At 36.6% G+C, this 20,759-nt stretch overlaps 1 protein-coding gene across 1 annotated transcript in view; it reads right to left on the minus strand.

Moving 5' to 3' along the window:
• Positions 1 to 20,759, minus strand: part of LOC128031624 (protein phosphatase 1 regulatory subunit 37-like) — a 34,917-nt gene that overhangs the window by 285 nt on the left and 13,873 nt on the right. Inside the window, exons 9-11 of the mRNA XM_052619928.1 lie at positions 18,991 to 19,132; positions 18,735 to 18,901; positions 926 to 1,075 (exon numbers count right to left, since the gene is read on the minus strand). Coding sequence (XP_052475888.1) covers positions 926 to 1,075; positions 18,735 to 18,901; positions 18,991 to 19,132 — 459 coding nt within the window. The remainder of the gene's footprint in view (positions 1 to 925; positions 1,076 to 18,734; positions 18,902 to 18,990; positions 19,133 to 20,759) is intronic.

The raw sequence follows: 20,759 nt of genomic DNA on the forward strand, positions 1-20,759 counted from the left end.
ATGAGTGAGAGAAAACAATTGGTTGGCATGCTCAACAAAAAAAATTAGAAGCAAATCACTGTTGGCTTCAGTTGCAGTCACTTTTGCCATTGCTCAACTAAATTCGAATTGGAATTCAAATCCTTTGTCAACATTTTGCTCGTGTTCAAGTTGGTCATGCACATTTTTACTCTGTGAAATCCAGTAATTCCAGTTGGAATTCACAAGATCAGAGTTTTGCATGAGGGTTTGCCAAAACTTGCCAAAGATTTAGCTCATGTTCAAGAATTTCTGTTATTGGAATTTATCTAATCGACAGTTTTGCGTGAAAGCGGGATTTCTGCATGCAGATTTCTATCATGTTCAAGTTTGTCATGGGAATCGTTGCACAACGAAATCCCATTCCAATAGGAATTTGTATATGGAGTTTTGCATGAGGGCAAAAAAGTTTGCAACACAGATTTCAAGTGATCTGAATTTCCTTTAACATTTTTAATATTGCACAGGATGAAAAAATTGTCCATGTAGTTTTCGTTCAAGTTGGTTATGCAAATTCTTCATGCTGACCAAGAAAGCTCCTGGGTTTGAAAAGGACTTCTGTCTTGACCGCACCTTTCCTCTTGATAAATGATCACCAGGATGATCGGGTGTGATACCTAATAACACCAACGATGGGTCCTGCCTGGAAGCGGTGCCGTCTTGCGGTACCAACCTTTTTGACCCCAGCGGAGCGTGGTGCTGCGGTATACCATGCAGGCTGCCCACCTCCCTACCGGGCAGGCCGTCTGCAGCAGAGCAGTTAATAAAGAGATTGATTATCAGCCTGTCAGGAAGTGACAGCTGGACAGAGCCACTCCCCATGAATGACAGAGGGCACGTACCGCTCGCAGCAGCCAAGAGTGCCAGAACCAGCACCGTGCCACCAGCACCTCCACACCGTGCCAACCTTGCTGCGGGGAGGAAGAGCCCCACCGCGAGCACAGCCATCGCCTTCTGTAGCAGCAGCTACACGGCTGCTGACTTCACTTCCTGTGCCAGAGTCAGAGTTCAACGCCGCTGCCTGCAGCAGACTGACTGCCGTGCTCCGAACAACATACTGTACGTGAACATTTTTTCATGAAATGCCACATTCACACTAGAGTAAAAACTTGAAGCAAATATTTTGTTTTCTTCAACTTCAGATGCGTTTGTTTCAATAATGCATTTTTAATAAAAGTAATTTTTTATTTATTTATATGAAAGTTACATTAAAAACTTGAAAACTTAAATCAAGTTAAAATAGACTTGATTGTTTTATCCTTGTCCCAGTTTCAGAATTTCAAACCCATCATAAAAATATAAGTTATTACAACTATTACTAAAATAAGTTAGTACAATAATTATGATAATATAAAGAAAGAAATATAAACCATTCCAATATTTAAACATTTCACTGTTTGATCTGATTATCTGGTAGGATTTTAAAAGTGCTTGAAAAAAGTTTAGGGAGCTATTAATAGTTGATTGTAGGTTTATATTTCACTGTAAGATTGAAATCAAAAATTAGTAAACAGCAAAACATTTTTATAAGGATTTACATTTTTAATAAGAATACATAAATGTTCTTGCATGGGTGATTTTAAACATATTCTCATTTAATTAATGTTATAGTCCTTTTTTTAGTTGATTATCAGTATGCTGCAATGTATGGTGACCTCAATGAGTAACCATAACTGCTGACCCACTCAGCCTGTTGGACTAGCTTGTTTGTGGGAGCATATGTTTCAATGCTCATGGATTAGCAACAGTGCATTAGAGGAGCAGAAGTGCCTTCCTTCTAATTAATGATTTAGCACCTGACAGGTACACACACACACACACACACACACATACACAGTTCTATGCCTCATCCGGCCTTGCTTTGTCAGTCCCCCCGAATGAAGGGCTGTCTGCGCGCTGTGGCAATCTTGCGACTGACTTTGTTTGAAGTCACTCTTGTCTGTCTCTTCACCGGTGCGCCTGTCTATTGGCCGCATCCCCCTTTTTTAATGAAACAGAAGCGTTAATAGAATCACTGGGAAAAGCAGGTGATAAAAGTCGATCCGTCGAGCGCGCCTGTATCCTGAGTTGCGAGCACACTGTTCAAACAGAGCATTGTTCAAAGACAATGCATGCAAAAGACACAAGCTGCCGAAGGGATAAAAAAGAGAGAGGGAGAGAAAGGGAAATGGGAAAAAAAAAACTGCTCCCTGTCTTCGGCGAGATCAAAACAACTCCAAGGTAAAATATACAATGAAGGGCCCCCTGATCTGACCAGCATCTCAGATGAGAGGAGGATGCAGTCTTTCTGACATGTTACAGAAGGGGAGAGAGAGAGACGGAACGCAAAATAAAGAGGCTTCACAAAATTCTGAGATATTCGGGGCTTATGAATGCATTCATGGAACATTGTAAATGCATTACAAATGTCAAATTAACGCCCGATCGAGCTGAAATGATATTCCGAGCATATGAAATGACCCTCAAAGAGATGAAAAACATCCAGGATGGGAGGTAAATATGCTCGACTCGGTTCATTTCAGCCCTAATAAAGATGTCGCATCCCGGCCTGACAATACGAATGAATTTTGGTCACATTCTGAGGCACGTTTTTTGAAACGTCACCCTGGGATGTTTGCGATCGAGTGCTTTTTTTATACGTTGACAGAGCGAGCTGTCATTTTATCATTGTGGGAAAAGCAGAAGTCTCTTTCACACTTCATTGGCCATCGTGGAGATCAATACGGACGCCAGTAAGAGGAATATCAACCGGGGATGGTGCAGAAGTATCTGAAGAAATGGCACCAGGGAGAATGAAATGGAAAAGAGGAGGAGTGAAGCTGCGTTAGAAGGCGACACAGATGGACAAGAGCCTTTATGGTGGCGGCTCCTGCTGGCATGATGCCACCAGCCCCAGACTCCCTTTGTTTGCCGGGCTACTAAACTAATAGAGATAAAAGCAGGTTCCCGCTGGCCAGGAATTATAAAGTCATTAACGAATACAAATAAGGCTGAGAAGGAAGGGGCTAGGAGAGGAGGCTTTCTCAGGCCAGCTGAGTCTGAGAGGAGGGACGCAGTTTGAGGAATGTGTCCGAGGTTGGATGTCTTTGACGTCTCTGTAAACAACCCAGATTTCCTCCATGACTATTTAAAAAAAAAAAAAAAAAGATTTTCCTGCCATGTGACATAATACAACAGCATTTTCACTAATTATTACACATGCATATATGTTTCTATAATGAATCAGAGAATATAGGAAATATTTATGTTTTCTACTTTATATAGCTATATAAAAATTTAAATGTGGGTAAAAATAAAAAAAAAAAAGTAAAAAAAAAACATAATACAATTGTTTTACATGAATATATATACATGAATATATATATATATATATATATATATATATATATATATGTGTGTGTGTGTGTGTGTGTGTGTGTGTGTGTGTGTGTGTGTGTGTGTGTGTGTGTGTGTGTGTGCGTGCGTGTGTGTGTGTCATATGAAAACACATATAGAATATTTATATTTACATTTAGTCTATGTATCTATGTATGTACAGTATGTGGGGATGTGTGTATATGTATGTATCTATACTTATATAACCTTATATGCCTATTAACATTCATTTTTCAAAATATTAAAGTGGGTAAAATTTGTTTTATAAAATTGTTTAAAAAAAAACTGATTCCCATATACCGTATATTTAAGTACAATATGAACAAAACCATTATCTAGCAATCACATTTTTTGTTTCATATCAAACAGAATAGTATATATCAGTACATACACAGCATTTGCTTCATTGTCTGGTCAAACAGGCATTAATTTCCTTTCTCCTTTTATCTGCACAATAGATCCCCAGCATGTCTTTTCTTCCCTCGTGTAATCTCAATATTATTTAAGTTAGCCATTGCACAACGGCTGTGAAAATGGGAGTCATTTAAGCCCTTCTCCCCAAGCACTGGTCTTGGCAACTAAACTAGCTCATTTGTTCACTCTGCATTCCCTTGGACAGCCTTATAAATGGAGGCACTATCCAATTATTACAGGGGATAAAACTAGATCTCCAGCAAACCATAGCAGAATCTATTACCAGTGAGCGTTTGAGTGTGTGCGTGTGTGTGTGTGTGTGTGTGAAAGAGAAAGGCTGTGCCCATGTGCCTCAAAACAGCTTCACACAGGGCAGGTGACACACCACCGAGAACGAAACACATGAATATTCTTCAACCTTGACGGCAACATGTTCACTTATTATGTATTGCAATAAATCATTATGATTCTTAATCCTTAGTTTACGTTTAATGTTGTGGTTTATATATATATATATATATATATATATATATATATATATATATATATATATTTAATCCCAAATTATTCTGAAGTGCCTTAATATAATAGCATGAAAGTTTATGCACAGCTGGCTTAATATGATATTTGACATCTTTCAAGACATTTATAATATGCAGTCTACCAGTAGTGTGTTTGTTTTCACACATATGAAGGGACTTTTGGGATTGGATAAGGAATCATTGCATATTTGTATGAAGCTGGCTTTAAGTTGATATTCAACGATGAAAAAAGGTTACTTTAGAAACTCTCTGATAATTGGCTTCTTGAAAGCATCTCATTTTTAACATTGTCACTGTGGTTGGTGGATGACAATTAATCTGTTTTCCAGTGTTTTCTTGGCATCTGTGCCAATTACTTTATATGCTAATATATGTAAATTACTCAGCATTTGAGGTGCCAGTAAAAACTATGCTTGTATTGTATATTATTTTTTTTATTCATGCAATACAATTGAACTCTACTCTCAAAAACAGTCTTAAATAAATAAATAGCCTTTTAAATATATTTTAGGATGGAAATTAACAATTAAATGCATTAGAAAAACTAATAGAGCAACTAAGCTCTTAAATATATTTTAATACTGTTCAAATAATTTCAGACAACACAATCAGCTAATGCTTTGCAGCAGAAAGAATCTTTGAAACAATCGGACTTGCTTGCATCATTTCTTTGTTTACCACTTTGACAATGAGAATTAGTCACTCCACGTATGAACGCAGTGCCAAACACAGTTATTTCTCACTCGAACAGTCAAACTGCATTTTTACACTCACCATACATCCTATTTAAGTACGTTCTGGATTTTGTATTTGTCATTGTGTCAGCACATTAATATTTCCTTTTCTGTTAGTGGGAAAGAGGATAATGACTTCACCGCTAAGTAAATGTTAATGAATGCACTTCGCCATCTGACTAGGTCTTTTCTCTTAACATAAATAGCTATAATTACCAACATATTCTCTCTCGCTCGCTGTTCTTCTTCTCTCTCTCTCTCTCTCTCTCTCTCTCACACACACACACACACACACACACACACTCTCTATGACCTGCATCAAAAGTGTGCTCTCCATTGTCCTGCATTAAGTTCAGCTGCTTATCTCTGAAGGTAGATGTCACTGTTGCACACTAAATGGATCTGTAAACTTCAGGCTCAGAGATGATGGATGTTTAATGATGGGTGAATTAGTAGAAGATTAAAAATAATAATAATAATAACATTGTAATTGAAAGATGGACATGATCACATTTAATATTGTAAGCAATACTTTAAAACATATTAAATACAAATATTTTCATTTTATACATTTTAAATGTATATAAAAATAGACAAAAAAATATTTTAACTGCATAATTATTATTTTTTTTTTTTCATCTAATCTTTACCTTGCAAATTAAGGTTCAAAATTCATTATTGCTTTATTTAAATATGTGTTTTATTTGCTAGTTATCAGCAAATCATCAATTAAATCAACGGATTAAATAAATAAATGAAAGTTGCAATAAAAGGCCTTGCTATGATTTTGCTTATTAATTTCTTCCACAGGTTTATCAATAATCAATCTCTCAGTCATAAGAAACAAACACATATGCATAAATAAATCTTTATGTGATGCCCCAAGTTATGCAACACTAAAAAACTAAAATAATAAATATTTTGACCCATAAATTAATTATTCGCAAGAGTGATAGATTTAAATTATCATGTTCTTGTTTTACATTTATATGAAACTGCAAACAAAAAAAAAAAAAAAAAAAAAAAATGTTAGCTTAACAACACATTTTCATAATTACCACATATTACTCATGAGGCGTACAATATGCATACTCTGATAATTATAATAAGCACACTCCTATTGGAAGTGCATCAGGCGAATGTGACATTGTGTCAAAATAAAGTTACAGCACTAAAGATGAGTGGCTAAGTTCTGAACATCTTCGTAAACATATTCAAACACACACACACACACACACACACAGTGAATCATATGAATATATATATATATCTCAATATATCTCATGTGTCAGTGCCGTGCAGAAGGGCAGCCAGCTGTGCGATCTGCAGCTCCCCCGGCTGATTCAAAAATGTATCTTTCAGGCGTTTATTATCAATTTGACTTTATCTTCTCTTTACCAGAGGTGTGAAATCTCAACCTCATACGTGTAATTAAGGTGGGCCGCGGTGCTTAAGAGAGGCTTGATTTGAAGCGATTACTGGAGGCGAGAGCTGAAAAGTACACCGCTGTGACCTCAGGGGCAGTCTGGAGAGCTGCTGGCTGAAGCCACGGCTAATTTAATTGATCTCCTCAGCTTTACATTTAAATATCATCACAGTGGCGATGAGCCCCAGATAGACTTTGTTCTGGCGTGTGGTTGAGGAGAGATTATTCACCGTGCAGATCTGACCTGATGGCTTCCCTCTCCACTAAACTCTTCTATTTGTTCAGCCTAAGAGCACGCGAGACATTGATCCGCCCGTTTGAAAAGATGCAGTTGGGTGATTGAAGTTTTGAACTGTTGTTGCTACACAAGCCAATATGAATCTCACAGCGATCTCACAGTCTCTAAAAACATGGGTTGTCCTGCGTCTTGTCACGATACAACTAATTCAAACTGCATTATCTCTTACTATTGTACGTGGATTTATGTTTTTATCATGAAGTGATATTATGGGAATATTATGATTTAAGAAAATATTTATGTATAATATATACATTTTTAATAACACATTTGTGCAAATGTGTTATTAAAAATGTATAATTATAAAAATGTATGAACAATCCCCCTCCTTCGCCCCCTTTTATGTAGTTTATCTATCTATGATTTATTTATTCATTATTATTATTATTATATTTTATTTATTTTATACGTATGAAAACCCTGGTTTTGTAAATAGTTAAGTTGTGTCACACATGTTTACCATGTTCTATTCTGCAAGAAAAAAAAAAGTACAAACATTATAAAGTGAGAGATATTTCTCCTTAAAAATAGATACTGATCAATTTAAACTAATTATTTAATGAACTTATCTATTAAATATATAAACACTAAATACTGTTTAGACACACACACACAGACACAATTTCTATTTTATTTTTGTTGAACATTTTGTTCAGTTTAAGAGACATTGAGTGATAGTAGTTCTGAACTGTTGTTGCTACAAGTGCAAATATGATTGTCACTTTAAAAGGAGGATTGCATATGGCGAACTTTCCCAAAAATAAAAGAGCCGAACTGCAAAAAAAAAACAAAGGCTTGAGATGCATTCTACTGCATTTAAATATAAAAACAGAAATGAAACACTACCTCTAATTTAAAGTCCATTTCCCTCTGCTCAACTATGACAATAACATCCAATCATCCAAAGGTAGAAGCATTGAAATTCCACATTAGTAGAAAGAGAGTGAAATTTAATAAAAGGACCAAGACATAGAAAAGAAGGAAGGAGAGAGGAAAACAGACACTGCTGCCTGTGCTTAGCCCGTGTAGTGCTGGGCGTCCTCTCCGCCGGTCTTGCCTGTGCTGATTTTAATGAGTCATTTCGATGCACGTAATGAAGATTAGGTGCCAGTGACGGCACTGCACCATCTGTAAGGTAGCCGAGCGGTCACAGCAATCCATCTCACGCTCTCTGTCAAAAGCAGAGAAACGGTGGGACAAGGTCACCACGGGTGGAACGGTTAACGCTGGGTCAGAACATGAACCAGAAACCTTTTCCAAAACCTCCAGGAGATTTGTTTTTATTTACCACGTGGTGACTGTGCTCGAGATTAAAGAGAAAAAAGGTGTTTTTTTCTTTCTTTCAGAATCATTGTGCATCAATTTAGGGTCTGGGTGACCGGTTAAGATAAAATGTTATGAAAAGTTTACAGCTTGAATTCCTTCCTTTTTAAAGCACTAAACTAAGCCTCAATGTATATATGAAGTGTTTTTCAGTCGTTAAGTGGTGTCAAGGATCTTTGAGCAAGCTGTAAATCAAGGGTGCACCTTGGCTATTTACAGCAAATGATACAGCATGAATGATTCAGTGATTAGAAACATTCTGGCATTCATTACTTTCGCAAGGTCTGAAGGACTTAAACACTGCTGGCTCTTCACACTGTACCCAAAACCTTGAGAGAGATGGCGCGAATCACAGGAGAGAATTTATTTAAAATATGTGCTTGGGAGGGATATTAATAACAGATCATCCTTATTAGAAAGTGCTCAAGCTTTTGTTAGTAAGACGGCTGATAAGCTTGCTTTCAGACTGGTTGTTTCTTAATGTGGATGTGTCAAAGAAAAAGTCACTTTACTGGGATGCTGTTTATCTCGTAATACCTCTAGATTTAAAACGGCACACTGTCCCCGCTCTTCAGGTGTTCATTTGAATAGACCGAGCTGAATGAGTCTTTCTGTAATTGATCCCTGGGGGATGGATATGTCTAGGCCCACCGAATCCGCATTTCCCCCAATTATAGATGCCTTCGTGTTCCAAAAACAGAATCAGAGCACACATCACAGTCTGAACCCCTGTGCTACTGACAAAACCTTACAAACACTAGATGCCTTCACAGGTTCCCTATGCAATGCTCACTGCTCCCAGCACACTAAGCTAGGATAAAGCTCAAGTTTAAGTTTAAACACACAAAACACTTCTGAGTGTATAAATGATCATACGTTCTTGTATCTAAAAGTATAGACATATTACATATATACTTTTATATTCATATGATATTTATACATCAGTGTTTAAACAACATCTAATATTAAAGTATTATGTATTTATTTTATTATAAGAATTACTATGTATATTTCTTATATAAAAAGTATATTAGTACATACAGTATATACTCATTTAATGCATTCATATTAAGAATTGTGAAATAATCGATAAAATATTGTAGTTTAAATAGACTACCATTCAAAAGTTTGTGGTTAAAAGATTTTTTCATGTGTCTTATATTAAACAAGGCTGCATTTATTTGATCAAAAATACAGTAAAAACTGCAATATTGTGAAAAATCATTCCAATTCAAAATATTTTTTTTCTATTTAAATACATTTTAAAATGTCATTTATTCATGTGATGGGGCAAAGCAGAATTTTTGCAGCCATTACTCCAGTCTTCAGTGTCACATGATCCTTCTAATATGTGGAATTTTTTTTTTTTTTTTTTTTTTTTGTACAATTGTTACATTTTAAAAGTACTGTTACTTCTGACCAAATAATTTTTTTTTTTTTTTTTTTTTTTTTTTTTTTTTGTAGTAATGTATCAATATGCAGTGGTGAATGGAAAGTGTATGGACTATGTAAGGACATATACACTCAGATATTTTGAACTGACTAAATATGGCCAAATATAGGCCTACTACAGAGCCACTGACATGGCAACTGTTAGAGTGCAAACAGCTACACTAATGTACCACCGAAAACACCACAAAAAGTGTCTCTCTGCTAATGTTTAAATGACAGCTAACTGTGTGTTTAGCGAATGTGTGAAGGCTAGCACTTGATGACAGAAAAATGGAAAACAGCATGTGTGGACAGCATTTCTGACTGTCAGGGGGTCAGTCAGACAGAAGCAAGACTTCCAGGTATGAATATAATTCACCTTCCGTTCCACTGCAGCCACTGAACTGATCTTCACTGAAGTCAGAACAGAGACAATCTTTCAAAGTTCTTATACAGGAGGAAAAGGGATTTTCTCCCTCAAAGACCGGAGCTTTAAAAATAAAACTAGAAGCCCCTGCTGACACTGCTTTTTGGACAGAGTTTTGCAAATAGGCTCCCAACTAAATAAAAAAAGCCAAACATATTTGAACAACTGATAACATAAAAAATAACCTGATGTTGTTAGGCATGTGCAAGGAGTGTTTGGAGGGCATTATTGTCTGTAGGACATGGCAGCGGTACTCGGTTCAGACCCAAAGCTGTGGTGATGGAGTGGCTGTGAGTTAATTACTGATTACCTCTGGGGCCGTTCACCTGTGAGCCCATCCTTACCTCACACCCACGCCAAGCAGATGCCATTCCTGTTTGTCCGCCACGCTTGTCTACTGTGGCATGATTCCCTGGCCTGGGCCTAAAACTCTTTCACAGGAACCACGGGGGCATATGGCATACCTCAGAAGTCAACATCTAATGATATCTGGCCAGACGTAAACTTCTCCTTTATTCCCCCTACTCTGCTGGATCTGGAGCTCTGTCTCTAGCCTGGCCTGAGGACAGGGGCAGGGAAACAGCTGGCCTTCGCCTGCCCGCTTGGACATGGCAGTTCTAGAGCATTGATAGTAGTGCCCACCACACCAGCTGATCCTCTCCCAGGGTCCCTGTCATGATGATGTCTTCATCGCTAACCGGAGCAGACGCCCGCTCCTGGCAGCAACTGGAGGTGACAACAAATCCAATTATCTCCCCTCCATGGAGCCCAGGCAGCCCATGCTGGTGTGACAGAGATGAGGACAGGGACAGGCAATGCCCTGTCCTCCCCATCCCAACCTCAAAACCTTCCCCCTGATTTCAGTGGGCAAACACACCGACTAATGCCCTATCGCTCCAGTCAGAGGGACAAGAGGACAAACTGTGGTCTTCACAAGAAAAACACAAAGAAACAAAGAGAGGGAGGTCAAGATAGACAGGCAGAAAAGGTATGCATAGACAAATGCATATACAGTAGATTTACAGACAGAGAAAATAATAGATACAGTAGACTGAATGCTAGAATGCTAGAAAGACAGACAGAATGAACAGAAAGACAGACATAGATAGATAGATTTTATAGATGGATAATTTTTGAGTGAAACATTTGATTGTCCTCAAACAATTCATTGAATCAGTTACTCAAACAATTTGTTCATTCAGAAACAATGTGAGGCTGTCCAAGGTACAGAGTATGTGAGCGGAGTAGAATAGAGCGATGTGATTTTGACTGGAGCGAGGAGCAGATTTTTTTCTTCGTGGTTTTCACTCGCTCCAAGAGCGCTCCACCACCGTTTCATCACGAGTCCTGTTCATGCAAACAGCCTGTAATATAACTGCATATTTAGCTAGCTTGATAGAGAAGAAGATCTCAAATCAGAAAGAATGTGAAGGCTTTGATGACGGCAATGGACATGAGGGGGAAGATATAGTTCTCAAGGAATTTGTTTGTTCCTTCTACATCTAAATATTTTCAGTCTAAATGATTTAAACAAGTACTACAACACTTATCCACAAGCAATCACTCTCTCAGTAATGCATTCAAACAAATGTAGCCTAGTACAGTGCTAATTCATCTGTATCAGATTTCGAATGAGCAGAAATCTTTGAGAAAAGCATCAATCCATAGGTTAAATAACTGACGAAAATCCTGCTATTTTCATCTCAAACAAAATTTGCACCGCAAAAAGGACAACCATGTCATGAGGTAGGAAAAAAGGTTTCAGACTAGAGTTTCAATAAGCCACTCCTGTTATTTTATTTATTTATTTATTTTAAATATAGGCCTATATTATGAACAGAACTGTGCTATTTCAAACATACTGAAATACTTTAGACACAGAGCAAAGGAGGAGCAGTGTTTCTGATCGGTGGAGCGAGGAGCGGAGTGAGGAGCGGGACAGTGAACCCAGAGCAGAGCTGGAGCGGAGTGATTATTTAATGCTTGGAACGTGGAGGGGAAATTGCCACTTCACTCCACTCACATACTCTGCCCGGGTTTAGTGAGTTCATTCAAATGATTCATTCAAGAACACTGACTCATTCAGGAACTAAACACCACTAATATGTCTCGCCGGTAGAGATGGAACAGGTGGTAGTGCTTCGGTGAGTCACTGACTGATTTGTTTCAAACACTGACTCATGCTTCTGCTGTGTGTTGCTCTGAGACGCTCAAGGGTCAGTTGGTCACTGTTGTTTCATTTGAAATAATTTTCATTTGCAGAGCAAATATTGACAGAGCAACTAGCAATATGTCTTTAAAGTAAGGTACTCAATATTAATATTTATTACTGTTGAACTCTTGTTGCAATATTAGCCAAAAAAACCAATTGTTTAACCTTGTTAACCTTTAATCTTACTTCTAAGGACTTTTTATCACAGGTCCAAAGGCCTAACAATGTTTGAAATGTTACCATTAATGTGCACAAAGACAATGTCTGTGATTGTTTACAATGCTCAAACATTCAAGCTAAAAAAGAAAAAAAAACAAAAATGTGAGTGCTGCACACTTATGCTACTTCCAAAAATGACCTAAAAGGTCATCCATATTCATTTGCAGACCATGCCACTGCAGTCCTGTCGATTTGAAAAGGAAAGGAAGAATACTTCTGTCTGAAACCCTCTGATAAAGGCAGTGAGGTTTGATGATATTCAGACTAGTCTTCACTGTGGGTGACTGGTGACTCAGGGCGCTTGAGCATAAAGTTGGAGGACATGCCTAGAGGGAGATTCTGAAATTCTGATGGACCAACTCATCCAATGGGCCATTTCTAGTGGAGTAGGGGGAAAAGATAGCATCCAGTCCCATCAGAATAGGAGCCAACGTGTTTCAGGCAGAGGCTTCTGAGAGAGCTCAACAAAGAACCACTGAATCAAAGCCTTCTCACACTTTACTGGAGTTTACTCCACATGTCCACATACACCAGCAAGCATATGCATTGGTATGGAAATTTAAAGGGACGGTTCACCGTAAAATACATTATGTCATTCTGTCATCATTTACTCAAACTTCTGTCATTTTCCCCTCTGAAAGTGCTCTCAAATCTGACTCTGTTAAAAAAAAAAAAAAAAAAAAAAAAAAAAAAAAAAAATTGCAAATGAGGACAATTTTATTGTTGATTGAAATGTCCATTTAAATGGTCATGTCAGGGCTCAACAATAAGGATATTTTGTTCTGATTTAAATTTGCTTGGGCAACATTTTCACTGGCTCCACCACAAACGAATGCTCTTTTTTCAGCTGTGTATTTTTATATTTCTTAGAAATACTTTTATGTATATGTAAACTATCATGTACAAATAATAATAATTACAAAATACTTTATTTATGCATTAAATTGATCAAAATTAAAGATAGTAAAGACATTTACAATGCTCCAAAATATATTTATTTCAAATAAATGTGGTTTATTTGGGCTTTCTATTCTTCAAAGAATCCAAAAAAAAATATAAAAACAAATCTTTTTAAAAATGATCTATTAAAATATTAAGAACAGCTGTTTTCAACATTATGTTTTTCGAGCACCAAATCAGTATATTAGAATGCTTTCTGAAGGATCATGTGTAACCGAGGACTGGCATTATGGCTAGTGCAAATTCAGAAACTCCATCACATAAATAAATAACATTTTACAATATATAAATAGAAAAGTTATTTGAAATTGTAATAATACTTAACAATATTACTGTATACTTACTGTATTCTTGATCAAATAAATGCATCCTTGTGAGACTTATTATTAGTAGTAGTATTATTACTTTTTTTTTTTAATTCTATAAATACACCTTTGCTGGAAAACAATGTTGTATAATTGCTCCTTGGTTTGTAGTTTTCAACACATTCTTACTGATTCTACTTTTAAGATAATCCCAAAGAATAAAAATGGATGTGCAAGATAAAGGAAAATAAAAGTTTCAGTTACTTTTCTGTTAAATTATTGGTGAGCCCTAAGTGTGCATTCACAGACTAAATGTCCCAAAGTGTGGCTATTCACTTACAGTATTATTACCAATAAAATGACGCATGTTACAAAGCAGCTTAATATGTTGAGATCTTCTCAAGTTTGTGTCCATTTTGTATTGCTGCCACAAATGCTGGCACAACAACTTCTAGAAAGCCTTCATCGCATCAGTTTGTTTTTCATATGGTCTTCCCACAATCGTCAACCCCCATCCCCCTTTTCACATTCAACTGGAAAAGAGGATGGAAAACAACAACAACAACCTCTACTTCCTGTGAAACTGTTGGTCGCACCTCTGACTGCACTGACGGGGGAGAGTAAAGCCATTAAAATGACACGGAGACAGATCGTGTGTGACACTTCAAAGGGTCTGGAAAAAGCTGGAAAACTGAGCAGCGCAACCTCCTCATACACCCTCCGGCGGGAAAGAGAGGAGGAGAAAAAAAAACACCAAGCCGACAAGAACGCGCCGCATGGTCAACATAAGCACTCAGAGACTCCCGCGCTCTCCTCTCGGCCTCCCCCCAGACCCAAACACAGACTCGTCCCCCGCGACTACACGTCCAATGATTACACTATCCCCGCTCTTGCGCTCAGAGGGGCTAATTAATGCTTTAATATGCAAATGAGTGCCACAGTAAATTACACAGCTGGCAAATATGCCTGTTTTGCCCCTAAAACTACATCAGGAAATGAGCGAGACTGCATGTGGATTGTGAATGCAAAGAGACAGAAGGTTTATTTCGAAACTGCGAAGATAATTTAGCCTCAAAGTTTTGATGGCGCAAGGGTAAAAGTTTATGAAGAGTCTATCTGCAAGATCTGAATGGGTTTAAACAGTGGGCAGCTATAATTTAGGACAGTAAAAAATTGCTTTGAATGCTACATCAATTAGATGCCATATTAAATCTAACACATATGAAAAAATGTGCCTACAAAATATTAAAAAATATATATGTTGGGAAGATTAGATGTGATCTACAGTAGGAACTAGTTTTCACAAAAAAGTGCAACATTGCACTTCACAACCTCATTTTTGTTCACTTGATGTTAAATATAGTATCTGGTAAGTTTATGTCTAGTGTCTAAGCAGACTGGCTTCTACAACAAGATATTGGTGACAAGTGCTATTTTTTTCCATGACAGTGAGAGCAGATGCATAGAAACAGAGAGATGCGAGAGTGTGAGTTGGTTCAGCTTTGATAAACATATGACACTTGACTGCTTTGCTATATACGGCTGTTGTTTTCATGCCCTACAACCATGTGAAGTTGATGGCAGAAGATTCTGCGAAAGTATCACTAAAATATGGAACGTTACTCACAAACTCCACTTCTCTAATTAAAGGATAAGACCGCACGGAAATGTAAAGATATATCATTTGCAGTCACTGGAGAGATAAAAGCAGGAAACAAATATGAAGCTGTGGTGCACAGGTAGCACTTGCAATGCATAGGGACTTTGAGTTTTATATTTATTCAAAATAATGGCATAAAAAAGCACATTACCACAAATTAAAATTAAATTACACATGGGAGCGGAATAAAACAATAAATAAATAAGATCCTAGTGGCACAAATCACATATTTAGATAAATGTATGTATATTACTAGAAACTACTATTTAACATAAAATTAGAAAATAGCTATTTTTAATATGCATCAAACATCTTATTTTCACCCTAAAATGGTCATTTTGCCCTGTCTCAATTGTATTCAATAACTTAAATTATAGAACATCCTTATTTTGACGAACTGCTGAAATGATATTCAATTAACTGCAATTACTATTTTAATTATACATTTGAATATATTAATTATTAATCTTAATGGCCAAATATGCATGTCATACATCTTGTGAATGTACAACCCTATTAGTACGCGACTAGAAAGTACGAAAGAAAGTAAGAAAGTAAAAATACACTTTATAGGAGCAACCTTCAGGCCCTTTCTCAAGCATAGTGTTCTTGAAATAATGCAAGTAAGTTTTTCTTTAATTTATTGAAAGTATAAATTAAGAAATAACTATAAACCATTGAGAAAAAACAATGTAGTGTAATAGGTTGAAGCTATGTAAATATTCACAAAAGTATCAGCAAGTTGATGAGCTCTCCACAAGTGTGTGTGTGTGGGCATGTTTTTGTGACATATCAGGACACAACTTTGCATAATGACATGGGTATGACAAGGAGAGGGTGACTTATGAGGACATAACCCATGTCCCCATTTTTCAAAACGCTTATAAACCATACAGAATGAGTTTTTAATAAAAAGTAAAAATGCACAAAGTTTCCTGTGAGGGTTAGGGTTAGGTGTAGGGTTGGTGTAGGGCCATAGAATATACAGTTTCTACAGTATAAAAACCATTACGCCTATGGGTTGTCCCCACTTTTCACAAAAACAAACGTGTGTGTGTGTGTGTGTGTGTGTGTGTGTGTGTGTTTAAAGCTCATCATAAGCAGCTCATCAGAGGTCCCTTGAGCAGGACCTGCTCTCTGTCTGCTCACTCACTCAACTCCAGCCATCATCAAGTCAGACACCATGACCAACCATAACACTAACCAACTCTTAGTTCCACTCGGAATCTGTCCCACAAGACCACCTGCGCCTCTGTAGCCCTACTTCTAATGATCCTTAATGAGAGACATCACTGCAACCTGACTGGTGCACATGCACAACAACAGTGCCTTTGAGCAGAAAAGGAAACAACATGATGCCATCGTTGCATATCATTCTCTTAAAGCTGCGGTAGGTAATTTCTTACGCTCTAGCGGTTATTAAACAGAACTGCTTTATCTTGCGGAAGAACATCGTTGCCGGAACTACTTCTCTCTGTTTATGTCTATGAAGAATCACAAAGGTACTGGGTTACTCCGCCGCGGTACCCCCAAAGCAATCTAAAATAGTCTGAATATAAACACTTATTATAGGTGCACCCTAGTGGTTCAGGACAAGCTAAAAACATCGTTTGGAAAATTGATTCATGGTGTACTCGCTTAATATATGCATTTTTCTACATTTTGAACACAAACAAAGTTATGGACCGGAGCTCTGATTGGTTGTTTCTCACCTTCATGTAATTTCTAACCCGACATACATTCATCTTCAGAACACAAATTAAGACATTTTTGAACTAAACTTTAAGACAACATTTTTTTTAAGACAATATATTTTTTTATAACATTCCTAAGGAGAAATACAAAGACAAAAATGAGACAACTGTTGGCATACACAAAGTATACAGCGCAGGTCTTGGAAGAATTTGATGAGAAATGTTGAGTGTGTCAAGTTTGACCTTAACTAAGAGTATAAGCACCTTTCAAAAGAGATTGATAACATGGTCCCATATTTCTGAACTTCCTCAGACTCCCAGAATGAATATTTCAGATCAGTAAATAATTTATAATTAACAACAAACAGGCCAATGATCAAATAGATTTGGTTCTTCAACAGACACACCAAATCAGATGCTGTAAACAAAGACACAAAGACCTACATTCCCTATCTACTACCTTCCTCTTGTTTAAATATGCACATGCAAAATCACGCCACACACACATTCACACATCTGCATACACTTTCCTTTAGAAAAAAGAAATTCTCGCTTTTCTCAATCCCAGGGAATTGTACGAAACTGAATCAGAACACTTGATCTGACCACCCGCTGATTTCTGATGGAAAGATTTGCTTTTTAATACAATCGTCAGTCGCTCTGCCACGTTGTGCTTGGCCCAGACAAATCCCAGCAGTGTGTCTTCTTGTACTGCCACAGTGAAATGTCTCATTCTCCATCGGTTAAATACCACCCTGCTGTAATCTATCACGGTGGAAATGTTAATAACATCGTCCTCTGTTTCAGCTGAGCTTAAATATGACACATTTATGCACATTTAAGACAGATGGCATGTTTTCAGGCCGTTTATCGGTGAAAATATATTTAAAGGTGCAACTGATTGACAGGGAAAAACATCAGAATCCAAACAAATGACTGATATAAAAAATAAAACAATCTAGCTTCAGAATCTGTTTTAAAGAGAGCATCCTGTCCTTTCACGATTTTAATTAATGCTTTAATATGCAAATAAGATAGCGGAGATAAAATCCTGACAAACAGATGGCAAGTGAACTTTCTCTGGTCTGGCATGTTCTTAAGTAGTGTTATCTTTTTTTTTTTTTTTTTTTTTTATTCAGGGCTTTTGCAACGATGTGTGAAGCAGCATCTCTAAGAGACCAGCAACAACTCATGCTATAGCAAAAATTAGTTTACATGAGCAACTTTACAATATTAATTGTGATCAAGAGACATGGGCTGAGAGGGCGAAGCCCCCAAATTTTGTGTGTAAAGAAAGTAAATTCTATTTTTTTCATCAATAAACATAAAAAACAACAAAAAAAATGGTAAAACTATTCCTTTACACCCCAAACAATAAAACTTTTCACAATGTTTGCATAGTTTTTGACCCATAAACCAAATGCCACATTTTTATTTGTCAGATACTTATCTATAGATTTATAAATAAAGATTTAAACATATATAGTTATTAGCGCAAAAATGTCTCCAATAAAATTCTTAACAGACAGAAAAATTCTTATACACAACATAATTTAATTTATTTCTGTGATATCTCAGGCCTGAAAACTAGTTAAAAAAAACCTGATATTTCCAGGCAGACCCAAGGACCATCTGCATGCAGAATTACTGTTCTAAACACTTAGATTATCAGGATGAGGAACAGCTGACAACTGACCTTTTCCTCTTTCAAATGTTGGTCCAGATCCAGTCTGATGAGTGAACGGTTGATCTTCAGGGCCAACGACAGAGCCATGAGGCCCCCAGCAAGCACCTGGTTCTGCCGTACGTCCAAACGCTGGATCTGTGGATTCTCTGCAAGGATCTCAGCCAAAGTCACAGCACCTGGCACGGTGGAAGAAAACACAATCTTAGTGAGAAGGTAAAACAAAAACGCATCTGAGAAGCTAGAAAAGCAATATTACGAACCCTACCCTCGCATGTTATTCCTGTAGAGGCTAGGCCAAGTTGCAATAAAGAGCGATTGATCATGAGGGACTCCTTTAACGTGTGAATACCTCTGTTCTCGAGGTTGTTTTTGCCAAGGTTCAATGTTTCAAGTGTTTTTAAGTGGGGCTGAAAAAAAAAAGAAAAGAAAAACAGGATGTTTAAGAAAACGTCCACTGATGAGGAATTTAAATCACTTTTTGGAATTCAAAAGTGTCCTTTTTTTTTTGTACATTTGAATCCAATTATGGATGGTGAATGTGTGTCACTTTGAGAGCTTTACGTGTCACGCCATGGCGTGGCAATAGACTGGCTCTCAAGAGCATATTAGCTGAACCATTTATGAAGCACGATTAGAAGCTGAATAAAGCAGGAGATAGCAGAGCACATGAGGGAAAAGTCATATTGCATAACAGAACGCACACCATGCCAGCGCGCTACACTCATTATACTCACTTAGTCTCCTGCTTTAAATGAAAAACCACAGACAGCTAAAAAAACAAGCTCAGAGATCAACTCACAGTTCATTTGCGTCACTGTTACAACACTCAAGCATGTAAACACCCACACATATGCACACACACATGTACGGTATATGTATACAGACACAACCAACAAGCCCAGTCAAAGAAACAAACTAGAATAAAATGCAACTGAAATGCCATTTAAAATGTAAAACGTTTGAGAATTCAACAGATTTTTTGTCATGTATTTTTGTTATCATGAATATTTTTACCTGTAAATATACTAATATGAACTTAGTACATTCAGAAAATTCATATTCATGCTCCATATCTGTATCATTTTATTTCTCCTGCAGAATAGAAAAGATGGTGAGAAGAACATGCATATATCATAAAAAATCAGTAAGGTTATTTTATTTAATTTTTTTCACACACGCTGGATGTCTGTTTGATTATCAATATTCTTCAAAATATCTTCTTGTGTGTTCTGCAGAAGAAACTCAGATAACAATATCATTTTGAATAATATGACATGTATTTTTATTTAAAAAAAATGAAAGGATGAAAGATGATAATAATAATCATTGTTATTAATTCTGCTATTATTATTATTATTATTATTATTATTATTATTATTAAATTATAATGAATGTTTATTTGTAAGTGGTGCGGAAAAAAAAACAGGATTAAGAAAATGCAAACTATTTAAATCAATCAATCAATCAATATATATATATATATATATATATATATATATATATATATATATATATATATATATATATATATATTAAAATTTGGATTAATTTCACTACAAACATTGCAAGTATTGTTAACATTTTATACATTTAAAGTTAACTGAAGTGTTATTCTAACAGCCTATGGTTGAAAACTTCAGTCTTCCGATTTCCGATTGGTCAGACAAGGATCTGCTGAAGAAATGTGGATAACATTGTGATTTAATTATGTTCAGCTGACATCATGCCAATCCCCCCCCCCCAAAAAAAAAAAAAAAAAAAAAAAAACAGTTATCTACTCTCTCTTCTTCTGCCTTTAAAGAAACACCAGAAAAAAAAAAAGAAAGAAAAAAAAGGAAAGGTTAATAACAGCCCTTCCTGTGTCATATTCGACACGACCAGCCATTGGACTAATTATATTCATTATGGTCGCATGGATGTCTACTTATCCTTCTTAATGACAGACCACATGAAAAAGCCCTCTAAACACATATCTATTATTTAATCAAACTGTTCCCATTTGGTACAGGCAAAATGGAATGAGCAGGCTTTATT

The sequence above is a fragment of the Carassius gibelio genome, chromosome A17, assembly GCF_023724105.1.
Source record: "Carassius gibelio isolate Cgi1373 ecotype wild population from Czech Republic chromosome A17, carGib1.2-hapl.c, whole genome shotgun sequence".
Taxonomy (NCBI): Eukaryota; Metazoa; Chordata; class Actinopteri; order Cypriniformes; family Cyprinidae; genus Carassius; species Carassius gibelio.